Here is an 18,283-nt window from a genome sequence, read left to right on the forward strand (position 1 = left end):
AGGACAGTTCGGAGAGGTGTGCTGTGGGAGGCTAAAAGTACCTGGAAAGGGGGATGCTTCAGTCGCTATCAAAACATTAAAAGTCGATCACACGGAGAAGCAGCAGTGGGACTTTCTGTGTGAGGCCAGCATCATGGGACAGTTCAACCATCCAAATGTTGTGCATCTAGAGGGAATAGTGACAAGAGGTAATGTGAACAGTTTCTGTATTGGCACGATATCTTTTTGAGTTAGCCATATTGTGTTACAAAACTGTTCTCAAGTAAACACAATGAAGATTATAGGACCATAGTATTAGTCTCATTTGATGACTCATTTGATGAAAATAACAAATGAGCAGTCATTTCACTTGCCTGAAAGTGGGACAGTGGATCACCCCTTTGGAGTGTCTATTGGAGCCCATTGCCAAGCACCTGATGACACGGTCACGGGTTCCGGCCTGGATGACCACAGCCTGATAAGGTAACTTGGGCTGATGCAGAGAGATCTGTTTGGTGACAGAAGGTGAGGTCCTTGGCAGTCCCAACCCTTGCTAGGAAGCTGGGTCCTGGGTCATGAAATGTCACCTCTCTGGTTGGTAAGGAGCCCCAGCTCCTTCACGGGGTTGAGGAGTTCTGACTACATCTAGTCGAGGACACTCACTGGTCTCTGGAACAGTCGTCTTGAGCGAGTTTGGACCCTTGACCTGAGAGGTGCCAGGCGTCTGAATGTTGGGGTTCACCTTGGTGGATGAGAGGGTAGCCTTCCGTAACCATAACCATAACCATGTTCAGACACAAGGCTGTGCACTTGGCACCAGGGCCTCCTAGACCACAGTAGGGTAAAGACAGGTGGATCTGCCACCTAGCCACCACTTAGTGGTGACTTGGCTCCGATAGTGGGGTTAGACATTGGTCAAATCTGACGGACATAACATTCATATGGGGGTTCACTGGGATATGTGGCAGAGTCCCCAAAAAGTTGCCTACATCTCGGAGAGGCAGGGAATATTGAGTCAAAGTGGACTATGTTCGACCCCTGCTGACCTACTGACCGGCTGTTGGTTTGCTTCAGGATTATGGCATTATTGGCATATCGGATGCCCTTAACAGTGGTAATTAAGGCCCTAAACAACTCGTTGCAGTGTGTGGTCCTTATTGTCAGAACTAAATCAGATTAATTTCCAGTGCGGATTGAACTTCATCACTTTGTCACCAATTTTTTTCATAAACTTTATGGACCAATTCATTGAGTGGGTCCAGATTGGTGGCAATGCATCTCGGTTTTTTGCTGATGGTTGATGGTTCTGTTGGCTTCATCAATCCGCGACCTCCTGCTGCTTTAGCGAAGCAGTTTGCTGCAAAGTGTGAAGAGGTTTGGATGGAAATCAGCACCTCTAAATCTAAAACCATGGTCTCAATTGGAATTGGTCGAGTGCCATCTTAGGGATGACGTCGAACACCAAGTCGAATTTAATCAGCAGGCAAATAGTTGCAACAACTGCAATGAAACTGACTCAGTATCTGTTGTGGTGAAGAAGGAGCTGAGCTATAAGGTGATGCCCTAGATTTACCGTTTGATTTGCAGTGCTATCATCACTTAGAAAAAAAAACAAAATCCCAGCTACAAGCGGCTGGAACGAGTTTCATCCGCATAGTACGAGCTATCCTGTAGAGATAAGAAGAGAAGATACATTAGCTGTACCGCCTAGCATCATGAGGGTCGCGCCGGTCCTGGAGACTTTCCCAACTTACTGTGGACAAAAGTATTGACTATAACAAATAATGACTCACATTCACACTTACTGTCATGGTCACCCCTTCTGTCTACTCTCTGGTCCACTCTACATGCCACCCACTCCCACTTTATCTAACATCTGAGCTCATCTACCGACACACCTGCTACTCATCCTAATCAACCCATTATATAGGCCCTTCCTGTACTCGTAAACATTGCCGGATATTTCCTTTGCACTGCGCATGATCATCCAGCATTTCATCAGTCTGATCAAGAGTTGTCGGCTTTGCCTGTTCCTGAGCTACTCCCCTCATCGACCTCCCGTTAACCTCACCTACCTTGACCTCATGATTTCCCATAGTGTTTCTGCTCTCAAGGTCCCTGCTGGTAACCACTCATCCGCCTTCCGTCGACTATCATCCTGCCTGCTCCCTATCATTGTTTTCACTCACCTGGTTTTGAACCCGCGCCTCCTTCCCTCTCTTCTGCATCATAACTCGTTTGCCGAGTTTAAAATAAAGATCGTTACCAACCAAGCGTGTTCTCCAGACTTCCGCTATTGGGTCCAAATCACTCCTGTAAGACCTACGGACAATATAAGGCAAACATGTCCAAAGTCCGGCCCGGGGGCCAAATGCAGCCCGTGGTCAAATTTCATCCGGCCCCCAGCCTCTGTCATAAAATCAATAACATCTGGCCCGCACACAGACTTAATAAATTGGTCAGCAGTACTGCTACCAGCATATGACGTAGCTTACACACTAAATGCTGCTCCTCATTTACCCACTAAAAGGCAGCAGCACTGTAATCAACATTACCCCGTGTGACCCTTTCCTTCCAATTTTCTAAAATGGCGACAATCAACAACAAAAAAAAGTTCAGTGCAACGGCCGACGCTTCAAGGATAGGTGAAAATTTGACTATTTCTTCACTAAAATACTTAACAACTGTGTCTGACTCATTTGCAAAGAGACAGTTTCTGTTTTTAAAGAGTTCAATGTGAGGCGATATTACCAAACAAGACACCCTGACATGTACGACAAGATTACAGGGAAGATACGCAGCGAGACATTGAAGCAAATTCAAGCTGGTTTAATTTCACAGCAGCAGGATTTCACAAAAGTCCGAGAGTCGAAAGAAAACGCCACAAAGGCTAGTTGCGAGATTGTTGAAATTATTAATTAAAAAATAAATAAATAAAAATAAAGCAAATGTGACACACAGAATGGCTTGCTAAAATTTGCTTAAATATATTGTTCTACGTAAAGGACGTAAGTCAAGGTTGGCCCCCCACATTTTTACCACACCAAATCTGGCCCTCTTTACAAAATGTTTGGACACCCTTAATTTAAAGTAATTTCTTGATTTCCCATGTGTTGATGTATAAAATCATCATTCATTTAGTCATTCTTTTTCATCACCACTTGGTCACGGTCACGGAGTGCTGGAGCCCATCTCAGGTGATGTTGAGTGAAAACGGACTACTTCCTGAACTGGTCGCAGTCAGTCAAAGAGCACAAATGGGAACGGACAACGATCCGCCAACACATTCACATCTAATTTCCCTTGTATTCATATATATAATTTTCCCCCTTCCCCGCCATTTTGTGATGACAGTGCAGATTGTACTTGAGAAATTATGGTGACTGTTTTAATTTTTTCATGTGTGGGCTAAAATCGGTGCACCCTTTTTCCAGGAAAACCAGTAATGATTGTTACAGAGTTGATGGAGAATGGCTCATTAGATGCTTTTCTAAGAGTGAGTATCAAGAGTATTTCAAAGTCCCAGGAAGAAGTCAGTATTGTTTTAATGGTTATTTTTCTCTGCACAGATACGTGTCGGTCAGTTCACAGTTATTCAATTGGTTGGAATGCTGCGGGGCATAGCAGCAGGAATGAGATACCTTGCTGATCTAAGATATGTTCATCGAGATCTGGCTGCTCACAACATCCTAGTCAACAGCAATCTTGTATGTAAAGTGTCTGCCTTTGGCCAGTCCAGGATAATAAATGACGATCCTGTCTATTCAACAACCGTGAGTCAATGAAACCACTTGTCCAACAGCAATTTTAGGACATTTAGGAACCCTCATTCACAGTTCTTAATAAAAATGAAGGAATTCACAAGTTAAGAAAGAAGAAAAATGCCGCTTGTAGCTGTACAGTGGTATGAAAAAGTATCTGAACCTTTTGGGATTCCTCACATTTATGCATAAAATCACCATCAAATGTGATCTGATCTTTGTCAAAATAACACATGTCAAAACAGTCAGTGTCGACTTTAACTAAAACCACCCAAACATTTATAGGTTTTCATATTTTAATGAGGATAGCATGCAATGACAGAAGAGCGAAAAATAACTAAGTGAACGCTCTGCGTAAGGAGACTTAAAGAGCAATTGAAACTAATTTTTACCAAACAATTTAAGTCAGGTGTGTGCCTAATCACTGATGGGTGGTTTAAAGCTGCCCTGCCCACTATAAAACACACACCTGGTAAAAAAAAATGTCTGATGTGCATAATGGCTCGGGCAAAAGAGCTGTCTGAAGGCCTGCGACCAAAAATTGTTAATTTGTATAAAGCTGGGAAAGGATACAAAACCATCTCGAAAGGTCTGGATGTTCATCAATCGACAGTCAAAGAAGTTGTCTACAAATGGAGAGATTTTGGCACTGTTGCTTCTCTCCCAAGGAGTGGCCATCTACCAAAGAAGATGCCAAGACTTGAGCGCAGAATGCACATAAAGGTAAAAAAATAACCCTGGAGTGTCTGCTATAGACTTACAGACATCACTGGCAATGTCCAATATCTCTGTGCACACATCAACTACAGTATATGTAAAACTATGACCAAGAATGGTGTTTATGGGAGGACTCCACGGGGGAAGCCAATACTGTCTGAAAAAAAAACATTGTTGCTCGTTTAACCTTCGCAAACAGGCACTTGGACACTCCACAGATGTTTTGGCAAAATATTTTGTGGACTGATGAAAACAAAGTTGAATTGTTTGGGAGTGACACACAACGTCATGTGTGGAGGAAAAATGGAACAGCTCACCAACATATACTTCATCCTCACGGTGAATCGTGGTGGCGGGAGCATCATGATTTGGGGCTGTATTGCTGCCTCACGGCCTGGACAACTTGCAATTATTAATGGAAGAATGAAATCAAAGGTTTATCAGGATATTTTGCAGGAAAACCTGAGGCCATCGGTCAGACAGTTGAAGCTAAAAAGAGGATGGATGCTGCAAGAAGACAATGTTTCAAAACACAGAAGTAAATCAACTTCAGAATGGTTTCAACAGAACAAAATACACGTACAGACTTGAACCCTATCGAGATGCTGTGGCATGACCTAAAGACAGCGATTAATGCCAGACATCCCAGAAATCTGACAGAACTACAGCAGTTTTGCAGAGAAGAATGGGCCAAGATTAGTCCTGATTTATGTGTGATCTGCAGCTACAGGACGCGTCTGGTTGAAAGGGGGGGGGGGGCACATAATGTTAAATGTGATGGTTCACTTACTTATTCCCCCCCCCCCCCCCCCTCTATCATTGTTTACATACTATCCTCATAAAATGTGAAAACCTATAAATGTTTGGGTGGTTTTAGTTAAAGCAGACACTGTTGTTTCATCTGTGTGATTTTGACAAATATCAGATCATATTCGATGGTGATTTTATGCAGAAATGTGAGAAATTCCAAAAGGGTCAGATACTTTTTCATACCACTGTATATTCTCTGAGCCCAATATAATAATAGTCAATCTGCGAGAATTTTCTATTATGCAGTCCACTTGTTTCTTTGGTATTCTATCTGGGCATCTTTCGGAATGTAGTACAATTTTGTCATTCACCAATATTTTTTGAGCAGGCTGGAAAAATATCAATACGATGGACTGCTCCAGAAGCCATCCAGTTCCGTAAATTCACATCTGCAAGTGATGTTTGGAGTTATGGCATTGTCATGTGGGAGGTCATGTCCTTTGGAGAAAGGCCATACTGGGACATGTCTAATCAAGATGTGAGTTGCTATCTAAAACTCCAAACTGCTTAAAGGGAACCACGGATAGAAAGATTTGTAATTCTTAAAATATAAATGTTACAATGAGTTATAATAATTTCATGTAAAACGTCTCTTGATGTTTTCGTTTTTATAAAATTTGTAAAATTAGTATAACTAGTAGGTCGCTATTGTTGTTGACGTCGCACGGCGGTGACCTAATTGGGCTATGCTTCTGGGCTTCCAGATTATGACTCCAGAGACATAAACATGTCATCTGTTCAGCCCTTTCAATTTGAACCTGAGAGGAATATTCATGAGCAGGACAACACTGTCAATATTTCACAAAACGAGCAGCAAAAGCAAAATGATCAGGAAAGACGGGATGAGATAAGAATAGACAAAACTGGTGTTCTGCCAAAATGTGCTAAACTGTGGGCAAATTTGATACCCAAAGTAGCACCGGGTGCTCTCAGCTTTTATTGTTTAGATGCATACAGGCAGAACGTCCTAAGAATGCCTTAAGAAAATACCTAAATGTAGTAATATCAAATAAGGGTGGTTTAAATATGCTACATAACTAATGTGGTCAACAGATCAACAATCTGCTTTAAAGCGACCACAAAAAAAACACAACGTTTAAAAGCAATCTGAGGAAAACACATTTAAAACTTCCCGCAAATGTGGAACTAAGTAGACAACAATAACAAAGGATTGCGTAAAAGGGTTTATTGAACACACAAAAAACACGCAATCGTAAAAAAGGGAGACAAAAAAAAAGGGTCCATGATAGTAGGTCGGGATCAGTTTTTTTTTTTTTTGTTTTTTTTTTTAAACGAGGTAAAACAGCGGTGAGAGGCAGACGAACGAAAAATACCAAGGCAAGGATGCAACCACAAAGTGTCAAATGGCAGAAAGTCAATATCTCGGCAACCTGCCTAGGATCTGTTTAAAGACACTGCTGATAAGCTGGAATTGGTTGTAAATGGTAAATGGTAAATAAGTACGACGTCAGGAACTCATCTCACAGCTCCGTAACAAAACAATCTGACCTGCAGCAGAAGGGGACAAAATTATTCCAGTCGTCATACTAGCTTCACTATTTTAGAGCACAGCTGCCAATACACGCAGCTGCCCATTTGCTGTATTTTTGCCTTTCGTAGTCTGAAATTTCACTTGCAACAAGAGTCAAACCACCACCCCGTTTCGGTGTGTCATAACCTGAAAATAGCGTTTGTAGAGACATTTGGTGCATTTTGTTGTCCTATTTCTTTTAATCTACTCTCAGCTACATGGCCAGCATTAAAAATTCCAATGTGACTGTGGCTAAACATGGTTGTAATTGTTGTGTACCAGCAGCCAAATACACAGACTTTTTTTTCACTGTCCAGGTCATGAAAGCTCTAGAGGAGAGCTTCCGTCTTCCAGCTCCTATGGACTGTGCTCCAGGTCTGCATCAGCTTATGTTGGATTGTTGGAAAAAAGACAGAGGAGAACGGCCCAAATTTGATCAGATCGTCAGCAATCTTGACAAGATGATTCGGAACCCCGATACACTAAAAACCACAGCCGGAACCTGTGCAAGGTAGGGAAATAATATTTTTAGCTGTGTGTTTGCCAGAGGTGGGAGGAAGTCATTGTTTTGCAGATCACAAGTAACTCCTGAGTCTTGAGTCAAGTCCGAAGTCAAGACTGACAAGTCTCCAGTCAATTCGCATGTCATACACTTTGAGTTTCAAGTCCTATTGAGTATTTTTAATAACATCATACAGTATATATATGGCGGAAAACACAGACAAGACTGAAAAAGACGTTTCTGCTCTTGCACTCCTCTTTAAAAGAAACTGCTGTATTTAAAGCCAAAACAACTGTTGTGTTTGATAGAACAATATGTCTCTATGCTGCCATAGCAGATTCATGGCGCATTAAGCCCCCGAACTATTTTTAATTTGTCCGTCTTACCCTGGAAAACCCCGTTTACAGACGTCGCGCAACCGCTTTTGTTTCAACCCATCCATTATACGAAGGTAATTAATTATATTTTTTATCTATTGTCCTATATACATGTGTGATACATCATTGGAAAGCTTAAAATCTCAATTTTCTGGGGGAAGAATTTTTTTGAACAGGAGGGCATTTTTAATTCAAAAAATAAATAAATAAATAAGCAGCAAAACCCTAACTGGAGGCGAGAGCAGAATTAGACGCCACGATTTTAACGAGATATTGTCGCGTACTGACCTTGTTTTGATCCAAAAACTCACCGAGTGTCAAGACACAGCTGTGAATGGCCACAGTCAGATTTTTGGGGGATTTTATGGGTGAAACATGGTAATATAACAAGGGTCGCGATGAAGAAATCGCAGACATCAAGGAGTGGTCGAGATTTTCATTTTCATATATTTACCCTTTTAAACATTTTTTTAACATCTCAGGGGTAATGCGACAGTAACAAAAAAATACAATTAAGCGATAGTTATAAGGTAGATATCCGTGACTTATTTACAGACGCCAAAATTTTCATTGTGACATAATTTGTTTAAAAGTTTAAAATATATATGAATATATATACAGTGCTGCTCAAAAGTTTGTGAACCCCCTCAACATTTTGGAATTTTCTATTATTTCAACCTGATTTCCTAATCAATCAATTCAGTAGTTTTTTTTTGTTTTTTTAACAGTTGTGTTGTCGAGACTAAATTAAAAAGAGTTTTCATCAACTGATGTAGGTGCAAAATTGAACTGTTTGGTCACAACCAAAACCGCCATGTCTGGCGAAAAGTCAACACTGCATACCACCAAAAGAACCTTCTCCCAACAGTGAAGCATGGAGGTGGGAATGTCAAGATCTGGGCTTGCTTTTCATCCTCAGGACCTGGACAACTCCACATAGTCCAGGGAATCATGAATTCTGAGGAATATTGTCAAATCCTAGAACATAACCTGACGCCATCTGTTTTGAAGTTAAAGCTTGGCAGAACGTGGATCATGCAACATGATAATGATCCAAAGCATTCCAGCAATACAACCAAGGAATGGCTGAAAAAGAAGAAGATTTGTGTTCTGGACTGGCCCAGTCAAAGTCCTGACCTAAATCCCATTGAAATGCTGTGGCGGGACCTGAAGCGAGCAGTTCATGCCAGACGCCCATCAAACCTCTCTCAACTGACTGCGTTCTGCAAGGAAGAATGGGCAAAAATCCCCCGAAGTAGATGTGAGAGGCTGATTAGTCACTACAGAAACCGTTTGGTTGAGGTAATCTCTGCAAAAGGAGGCGCAATATCCTATTAACTGAAGGGGTTCACATACTTTTGCACACATGATATCTGAGTTTTTCTTAAATCAACCACTTTTGTTAAATAAAGAATGACAATATAACTATTTCTTTTGTTTCAGTCCATTATTTGGAATGTCAGTATTGTGGATTTGGGTATAACTTAACATTTAATAAGGTTATTTTAGTTTTTTTTTACAAAAAATCTGACCATCGCTGTGGGGTTCACAAACTTTCGAGCAGCACTGTATATGGCGAAAAATATGTCTATGTGTTACCATAGCAGTTTCATGGCGCAATAAGCCCCCGAACTACTTTTTATTTGTCCGTTTTACCCTGGAAACCCCCAACCCTAACCTTTACAGACTTCGCACAACCGCTTTTGTTTCAACCTAGCCATAAAAAGAAGGTAAGTAATCGTATTTATTATTCAAAATGTCTGTCATTTTTAGGTTAGAATCATTAATTGATGTTTAATATTTTGTTGAAAAAAAAACAACTTTAAAAAATTATTCACACGCATATTTTAAACTTTTAAACAAATTACGTCACAATGAAAAAATTGGCGTCTGTAAAAAAGTCACGGATATTTACATCATAACTATCGCTTAATTGTATTTTTTTTTTCGTTACTGTTGCATTTTCCTCGAGATGTTAAAAAAAGTTTAAAAGGGTAAATATATGAAAATGAAAATCTCGACCACTCCTTGATGTCTACGATTTCTGCATCGCAACCCTTGTTATATTACCATGTTTCACCCATAAAATCCCCCAAAAATCCAGCTGTGGCCATTCACAGCTGTGTCTTGACACTCGGTGATACATGCTACATCGAGTTTTTGGATCGAAAAGAGTTTCCAGAAAACACAGAATGGGATGGTAAAATTCCTGTGCGGGCACATGCAAAAGACTTCTCGATGAATGTTGGTATTAAAGATGGGGGAATTAATTTGTGGGTACGCATCCTCAGTAGTGTTCTACTGGGTCATGGGGTGTTTTGGCCTTTGACACTATACACCCTCCCCAGAGGCGGCCAGCTGCAGGGTGATCAGCCCTGAGCTTGCGTCCCAAGCCCAATTAACCAAGGCAGTCGCGTTGGTGCAAGGTGGCAAAAGAAAAGAAAAAAAAAAAAAATCCTCAGGGGGACTATGCATGGCAGGGGTGTCCAGTTCCCTGAGCCAGGCTAAGGCTGACCGCATACCTCCTGACGCACTACCTGTGGGCCCAGCTTGGGTCGTTCCTCTTTAGCCATAGCCACTGGCTGCCTCTTTCAGCTGCTTCTGACGCAGCTTTGATGGCTGTGCGCTGGCTCTGGCCCCTGACTCTCAAGTCCCTCAGCAGCTTTGTATAAGTTGTTCCCACAAAGCCTCTGCACCCGACTTCCACTGGGCGGACTTCAGCGTTCCAGCCACGCTGTTGAGCTTCAGCGGCTAGTTCGAAATACCGCAGGTGTTTTCGCTCATATGCCTCCGCTATAGAGTCCTCCCATGGTACAGTGAGTTCGATGATAAATACCTTTTTTACGGAGGGGGACCAGAGCACCAGGTCAGGCCTCAAGGTGGTAGTGGCGATCTCTGAGGGGAACACCAGCTGTTTGCCAACATCTGCCAGCATCAGCCAGTCACGTGCTGGGAACAACTGGCTTCTCTCTGATGGTGTAGTAGACCTCATGGCAGCTGTGGCCCCTTCACGCACAAAGGCAGGACCCCAGGAGCTATTAGATCTCTGTGGTAAGGCGTTGATGTTAACTCGCTTTCCCTCCAGAGTAGAAGCAATGCTCTTCAAGACCTGGTTGTGGTGCCAAGTGTACCGTCCTTGGGTGAGGCTGGTTTTACACCCTGTAAGTATGTGCCTGAGGGAGGCTGGCTTGGTGCACAGGACACACGCAGGATCTTTTCCAAACCACTGGTGGAGGTTAGTTGGCGTTGGGAGGACATCGTATGTTGCTCTGATGGCGAAGCTCAAGCTCGTAGCGTCCATGGCCAGTACGTCCCTCCAACTCAGCTTCCTCTTTTCAACACCCTCCCACCGTATCCACAGGCCTTGTTTGCCAATGGCGACTGCCTTGGCCCCTCTTGCTGCCTCCTCTTGACGCCGCACTTCCTCCACCACCATCTTCCTTCGTGCTGACGCAGTGGCACTTCTCCAGGCTGGACAGCTAGTTGTTAATCCGAGGCCTCCTCTTCCTTGCTGAACAATCCCCACAATGTCAGCGTGACTGAGAGCTGCTGTTGCTTCTTCCACTGCCCTTGCTGGAGTCCACTTTCGGCCTGTAGCCAAGGTTGGTGCAGTTTCCCTAACCACTGGGTCATTGGATTCGTTCAGTGTCAAATGCAGACGTGTTTTAGCACACTTGAACTCCTCCGTAAGGCTGGTAAGAGGCAACTTGAGGGCACTGTCTTCATAAAGGCCTATGGTGGTGAGGCAGCGCGGGACTCCAAGCCACTTTTTGACGTGAGCCGTGACTTTCCTTTCCATCTTCTCCACTGTTGAGATAGGCACCTCGTAGATTGCCAAGGGCCACAACAACCTTGGTAGTAGCCCAAACTGGAAACACCAGCACTTAAGCTTCCCAGGTAGTTGGGTGTTGTCAATAGCTAGTAGGCCTGCGCTGATGTCATTGACCAGTTGCTCAACCTGGTCCTTGTCTTTCAGAGTCGCATCATAGCGCCTTCCAAGGCTTTTGACTGGCTGCTCAGACACAGTGGGGATTGGGTCGTCTCCAATGAAGAACTGCAGGTCAGTCAGCACTCCCTTCACCACCGAGATGCTGCGTGACTTGGACGGCTTAATCTTCATACGGGCCCAACTGATGTTTTCCGCAAGTTTTCTGAGCAACCTCCTGGTGCATGGGACTGTGGTAGTCAGGGTGGTTATGTCATCCATATAGGCTCTCAGGGGAGGAAGGCGCCAGCAAGAACCAAGTTTATGTCCTCCCACAACCCACTTTGAGGCTCGGATAATGACCTCCATTGCCAAGGTGAATGCCAAGGGAGATATAGTACATCTGGCCATGATGCCTACCTCCAGGTGCTGCCACGAGGTGGTGAATTCAGGCGTGGAGAAGCAGAACTGCAGGTCCTGAAAATAGTCCTTGACCAGGGTAGTGATGGTGTCCGGGATGTTGAAGAACTTGAAGGCTGTCCAAAGGAGTTCATGGGGCACAGAGCCAAAGGCATTTGCAAGATCCAAAAAGATTGCATGGAGGTCGCTTTTCTCAAGTTTAGCCCTTTGGATCTGGTGCCAAATCATGCTGGTGTGTTCTAAGCACCCCGAGAAACCCGGTATTCCTGCCTTCTGGACACATGTATCCATATACCCATTTCTGGTTAGGTACTCAGCCATCATTTGTGTGATGATTCCAAAGAAGATTTTACCCTCCACGTTAAGCAAGGCAATGAGGCGGAACTGACTGATGTTCGTTGCGTTTTTGTCCTTTGGGGTAAGGATCCCGCCCGCCCTGCGCCATCCTTTGGGAATTGACCTCTTCTGCCACACCGTCCTCATGAGGCTCCAGAGAAACCTACATACATCTGGTGCATTTTTGTACACCTTGTATGGGACTCCGTTTGGCCCAGGAGCGGATGCTGATCTCACTCGACGGACAATCTTCTCCACCTCCTTCCAAGTTGGAGGGCCGGTCTCACATTGATGCTTTGGTAGGTCATTGGTGGAATGTCTGGAGGAATGGCCAGGTGTTCATGGCGCCTTGGATCAGAATGGGTTGCTCTCAGGTGCTCCTCCAGAGCGTTCTTTGTTGTTTTTAGAACTCCTTTTTTCTCCTTGGTAAAGAGAGACTTTAGGAATTTGAAGGGATCTTTGTAGAAGAGGTAAGTACGCGATAATATCTCGTTAAAATCATGGCGTCTTTAATTGTGCTCTCGCGTGCTGTTTAGTTTTTTTTTCTTTTTTTAAAAATGCCCTCCTGTTCGAAAATTTTCTTCCCCCAGAAAATTGAGATTATAAGCTTTCCAATGATGTACACATGCATATAGGACAATTTTCAAATTTGGCCAAATTGGGGGGTCTCAGACCGGAACTTCAAGTCACCTGAATGTTCTGTTCTGTTCTCAAGTTCACTCGGCATCGAGTCAAGAGGGGGCGACCCCACCACTGGCCAAGCGGCGACCACTTCACACGACACACATCTTCCACCTTCTTTTTCTTCTGTCTTATTTTTCCTTGGCAAACCAGCTCCTTATATTACCGCCAAACAGTGGATTTAACCGTGAACACCAACAACAAAACGCAATGTTACTGGTTGCGTGCAAGTAGATGAAACAAATACTCACTCCGGCTCTAATTTAGGTGGCAAAATGAGACCATTCGGTCGTAGTCTGAAGCCCTGCTTTTGTTATGTTCAGTTGTGGATTTTTGCACCATTTTGAAATTCATTAAGCCCCTTATTTGAAAGAAGTCAGATATATTTCTGCTTCAATCCTGCACATAAATAATTATATCTTCATATGCCCATTCCACAGACCCATTAAACAACTTTTATATCAGAGTATACCCAACATCAGAGCTTTCCACACAGTTGATGAGTGGCTGATAGCCATCAAGATGGAGCGATATAGAGACAAACTCGCTGCAGCAGGATACAGTTCCCTGGAATCCGTTGCCAGAATGTCGACCGAGTAAGTAGAGTAATACCGAACCGCATGACTTGCTTTTAATCCATTCATTTGTTTATATTTCATTCTTTTTTTATTTCCTGTTTTAATTGTTTTTGTTTTTAACTGTCTTGATGGTTGAATGTGACTTTTATCTTTACCTTGTTCTTTTTCACAAAGATGTTTCTTTTTCAAAAGCTCACGGAGATAACATTTACACATATTGTTTTGCCTATGTTATAGAGTGTCTTATGCTGCAGGCTATTTACATGTTATTGAGCTCCCACTAATGGGCAAACCTGGTGTAGAATATGAACCAAACAGACAAAAAAAAAAACAACTTGTAAAACCCAGTCCAGATTAGCACCGGGTACAGTATGAAACCAGAAACAGTTTTTGTTGATCATACCTGCCTTCTCAGGCATTAAGCGTGAGCGTTCTGGACAGATAGTATCTCCTGCAGTGGAGAACACACGTTCACTGGGTGAAGATGAAGCTTTAACGCATAAATATGAGAAAGCGAGAAAAAGTCGCAAATATTACCTCAGGAGTAAGGTAGCTGTGAGCCGCTACGCACTTTAGATACATGTACCTTAGCTGGGAGCTACGACAAAGCATTAGTATAAATTCTTCTTTTGATTATAATTTAATGTAGATGAGGCAAAATAATAAGGATTTCCTTATTTGTAAAACCGATTCCAAAACAAAAGATGCTTTAAATATTGTTGATTTTAACGGAGGCAGCAACGCGCTACATAAAGTACGTAGCTGCTTGTGTAGTTACATTAGCCTGATGTAATAATATGACTTATTGTCGTACTATTTCATCCATCCATCCATCCATCCATTGTAGTTTTTTTCAAAAAAGTTGCCTGTTTCTTTGTGTTTTCACGAAGGCAAACAAAATAGTCCATCGAGTAGTTTTGAAGTAACGGGTGTTTCGTTTGGAGCTGACGTTTAGGACAGCTGCTCATGTCGCATTCAAGAACTGCTCGGATTTCTAGCCGTCAGCCATTTTGCTGTCCTTGACAATGTGTTGGAATAAAACACAGAGGGAGGATTGACGGTCGTCACATATGGATAAAATAGAAAGGACACTTTCAAGTATATCGACACATTACGAGTCTAACCAAATAATGTGCAGTAGACGTGCTGGGCTCCACATTGTCACGGACAACAAGGTCGTTGATGGCTAGAAATCCGAGTAGTTTTTGAACGCGACACGATCATTACTGCGCTCATCTGCACACGACCAAGAAGTTTCTACCTACTCCTTCCTACTGCAACTTTGCCCGACATAAAAAAAAAACTGTAATAACCCCGACTGGGGAAATAGAAAGGAGAGGAGTCGGTGATGACTTTCCTACATTATTGTGGCAACAATGGAAAATAATAGACAAAATAACAGCGGCATCTGCAACATGCCACCGCTAACTACGCTCTCACACCATTCTCCCTCCCTCCTTGCTTGCTTCCCGCTACGTCACCACTCTGCAGTCTGATGGCCCCTTCAAGGGCCCGCACAGTTACGGACATTACAATGTTTATATATATAAATGCGACATTAGATAATTTCTCGCGGCACACCTGACGTTCTCTCACGGCACACTAGTGTGGCGCGGCACACCGGTTAAAAACCACTGGGTTAGAGGACCGGTGCAGCGTGTCAAATATGGGGCACTCAGCTATGCACTACTCGGCACATGTATACCATGAAGCCAGCGGTCATATTGGTCGTGTAGCCACCTTTGCATGATATAGTTGTGTTGCAAATGTTGCACTGACCTAACTGGTCATTTTTCTTTGTGAAGTTGAGCCAAATCTTTCAGCGCTGATGCACCGTGTCCATGGTTGAAATCAATTTGCAATGCACAAACACACGCTTCATGTGACTTCTTCGTGGTGTTCGTCCGCTATTTATTTCCACTCGGCGGTCAGGGCAGCGAAACATGGAATCGAAAATTAAAAATTTGAACGGTTCCGGGAACATTAGAGTGTTAGTCTCGGATCAAATCGATGCCTGATGACCAACTCTACTATGAGTCACTATCAGATTCAGATTCAGAGTTTATTTGTCATTGTCAAGATAACAACGAAATTCAGACTAAGTGGCTTTGTTTTGGATCTGAATTGGACATGAAGGGCTTGTAAACTGGAAATAATAAGACATATAAATGTTTTTGTGTTGATTGTTGCATTGGTAAACATTGAACAGTTTAAACTTGTAGTAGACAACTACACACCGTAGTAATGAATGTATAACTCCCATCTTTCGACAAAAGGATTCCTTGTGACTAGGGTTGTTGACGATCAATATTATTTATTAACCTTATTGTTAAAAAAAGAAGAGTTAGAATCTCAAATAATAGTATTTAGACCACCATAGGGGATAGTTTTTGATTTTGTCTAGATAATTGGGGTATCACACAAGGTGATGTAAATTGGGTTCATAATGCACTTTGAGTAGTAGCTATGAGTGATATAGCCATGCTTACACTTGCAATTGTGGGCATGGCTAGAGGGGGTTAAGTGGGTCAAGATAACACCAACATTATTACTGAAAGTTAATATGGATGCGGACAACTGTAAAATTTTTTTGACTTGTACAGTCTGTTCAACTCTATAAACATACAGTTCTTAGGCCCAACAAACAGTACATTATTATAAACATAATACTATTCATAATCTCATTTAGACATATGGAGGTTGACACATTGCTTTAATAACACGACACATTTTAGGAGCACGCAGAGGCCATTACAACGATCTAAAGGTTTTCCCTGACCACATTGTTTGCCAAAAGATTTCAAGGTTTAAGGATAATGATCTGCCACATCACATGTTGGAGTTTTGAGACAGGTGCTGTTGGGATGTTTCAGGTGGTAAGGTTACAAATAGGCCCAGTTATGATAAGTAAGTATGACAAATCGGCTATTCTTAAGTTGATCCTTATTTCTATTTATCAATGTCAATCAAGATGTGTATGTTGACAGGATGGGAAGACATTCACTCTGAACGCTAGCTGAGCTGGAGCTGGGTGTGACATGCAGAGCCATCGCACCGGCACACTGGCCACCGGTTGCGTGGGTGGGAGAAGGGATCAACAATGGTTGGAGGATCAAAGGTTTGATTCCAGACCCCACCTATTCCATCAGGGCTGCGACATGCGGATACCGCACGAGCCGTGAGCTGGTGGTTGTGTGAGGACAGGTGCTCTCAAAATAATGGTTCATCGCCAAGGGACAGCCGTCACGACTGTCCCCACGGTTATATACTCACCCCAGCTGACGATGCTGTGTTTCATCGAGATGAATGTTTTCCGGTCTTTTTGAGTTTGAGAGAGTATTTAAATGTTAGAGATTTTACCCTGCCTCAGACGTCTCGACAAGCATTAGGCAAAAACTAAAACATGTGATTACGTGATATATTTTAAGTACACCACATAGTCCCAGATGTATTTGATTAAGATGCTTTACTTTTATTATTTTATTTTCACTGTCTAATGATTAACTTTCCTGAAGGTACCACATTAAATTCTAGACACTTTAAACTCATGGTGATCTACACATAGGCTAAGTCGTTCTATGCTTTAATTAGTGAGTGTTTTAAAGGATGTGGGCGGCTCTGTATTCTTTTGAGTTGAACAGATTACAGCTACACTGGGATCCACTCAGGGGGAGGGCAACCATGACTGATCCGGACTAGGAGAAAATAAGGACCCTTTTTTCCCATTCCCATTTGACCCATTTCCTAGGAAGCGACAATTGATTATGGAAATAAATAGGTTTAGCGTCATGGTCCCTGTCGCTATAGTGCTCTTGTTTATTTGTTCTTTTTTAATATTATTTTTCACTAAAAGGTTTGGATTTTCTTTCCTTTTTCCCTTTTATTGATTTCACATGCGGATGTTGCTGTTAGAAATGTGGAGTGGAAAGGTGCCCCTGACATTGTTGGTAAATGGTGGGAATACACATTGTTTATGTAGTAGGGTTTTATTTTTTCCGTCACCTTTTTTCGATCTTTTGCAGTCACATTTGGGTTTTGTAATTCCCGGACACATGTCATGTAAGTTCACTGGGTTGTTTTATATTTCCACAATCACAATAGATTCATTTTTTGTTCTTGCGATTTTTGGTTCAAAGACTACTATTTTTTCGTTAGGTTCTAAATCATAGTACTCGGTAGATTTGGGCCATTTTTAAGTCCCAGTTTTATTCTTTAGCCTTTAGCCATTTTTTTTGTCATTTGGGGTGGAGAATATAACTTTTATTATTTTTATATATATATTTTTGATTAGGATATTTATTCATTTTTTGGTGAATGGGGCGGAATAAAGTTTTTCTTTAATTGGGGTGGAATAAAGTTTGCCTACAGGCGTCTGTGTCCATCATTTTCAACAACTGGTAAGGGGTGAAGACATTTATTTCGAGTTTCGAGTTCATGGTGTCCAAGTTTTTCTGTATTGCAACATTCCGCTTTTGTACAGTACCGCTTTCTCACCATTCTCTAGTCAATGGGGGAAGGTTTTTGCTATGTTATGTTTTTAGATGTAGTAATTTGTCAGTGATGTTCTTTTTCCTCCTTTAAAAGCTGTTCTGAGGTGTTTGACACACTGTTGCCTTCCTTTTTGTTCAGGCCTGCGCACAGTTCTCTCTTACTACAGGTGGTGGTT

General features: G+C 42.4%; 1 protein-coding gene and 1 long non-coding RNA gene across 4 annotated transcripts in view; one reads left to right on the plus strand and one right to left on the minus strand.

The window, feature by feature from the left end:
* The window catches only part of epha7 (eph receptor A7), an 88,442-nt gene that overhangs the window by 54,146 nt on the left and 16,013 nt on the right, over nt 1-18,283 (plus strand). For 2 of the 3 annotated variants that reach the window (XM_057822467.1, XM_057822466.1), the window contains 6 exons: nt 3-188; nt 3,414-3,475; nt 3,549-3,752; nt 5,596-5,745; nt 7,116-7,309; nt 13,480-13,635. In XM_057822467.1, coding sequence (XP_057678450.1) covers nt 3-188; nt 3,414-3,475; nt 3,549-3,752; nt 5,596-5,745; nt 7,116-7,309; nt 13,480-13,635 — 952 coding nt within the window. Of the gene's footprint in view, nt 1-2; nt 189-3,413; nt 3,476-3,548; nt 3,753-5,595; nt 5,746-7,115; nt 7,310-13,479; nt 13,636-18,283 lie in introns of those variants that run through there. The other variant, XM_057822468.1, reaches the window with a different exon arrangement.
* LOC130907419 (uncharacterized) lies at nt 354-1,922 on the minus strand. Its single transcript, XR_009061464.1, has 3 exons — nt 1,773-1,922; nt 567-721; nt 354-487 (listed from the first exon to the last, which is right to left on the minus strand). It is a non-coding gene; the product is annotated as an uncharacterized LOC130907419 (long non-coding RNA).

The sequence above is a fragment of the Corythoichthys intestinalis genome, chromosome 19, assembly GCF_030265065.1.
Source record: "Corythoichthys intestinalis isolate RoL2023-P3 chromosome 19, ASM3026506v1, whole genome shotgun sequence".
NCBI lineage: Eukaryota > Metazoa > Chordata > Actinopteri > Syngnathiformes > Syngnathidae > Corythoichthys > Corythoichthys intestinalis.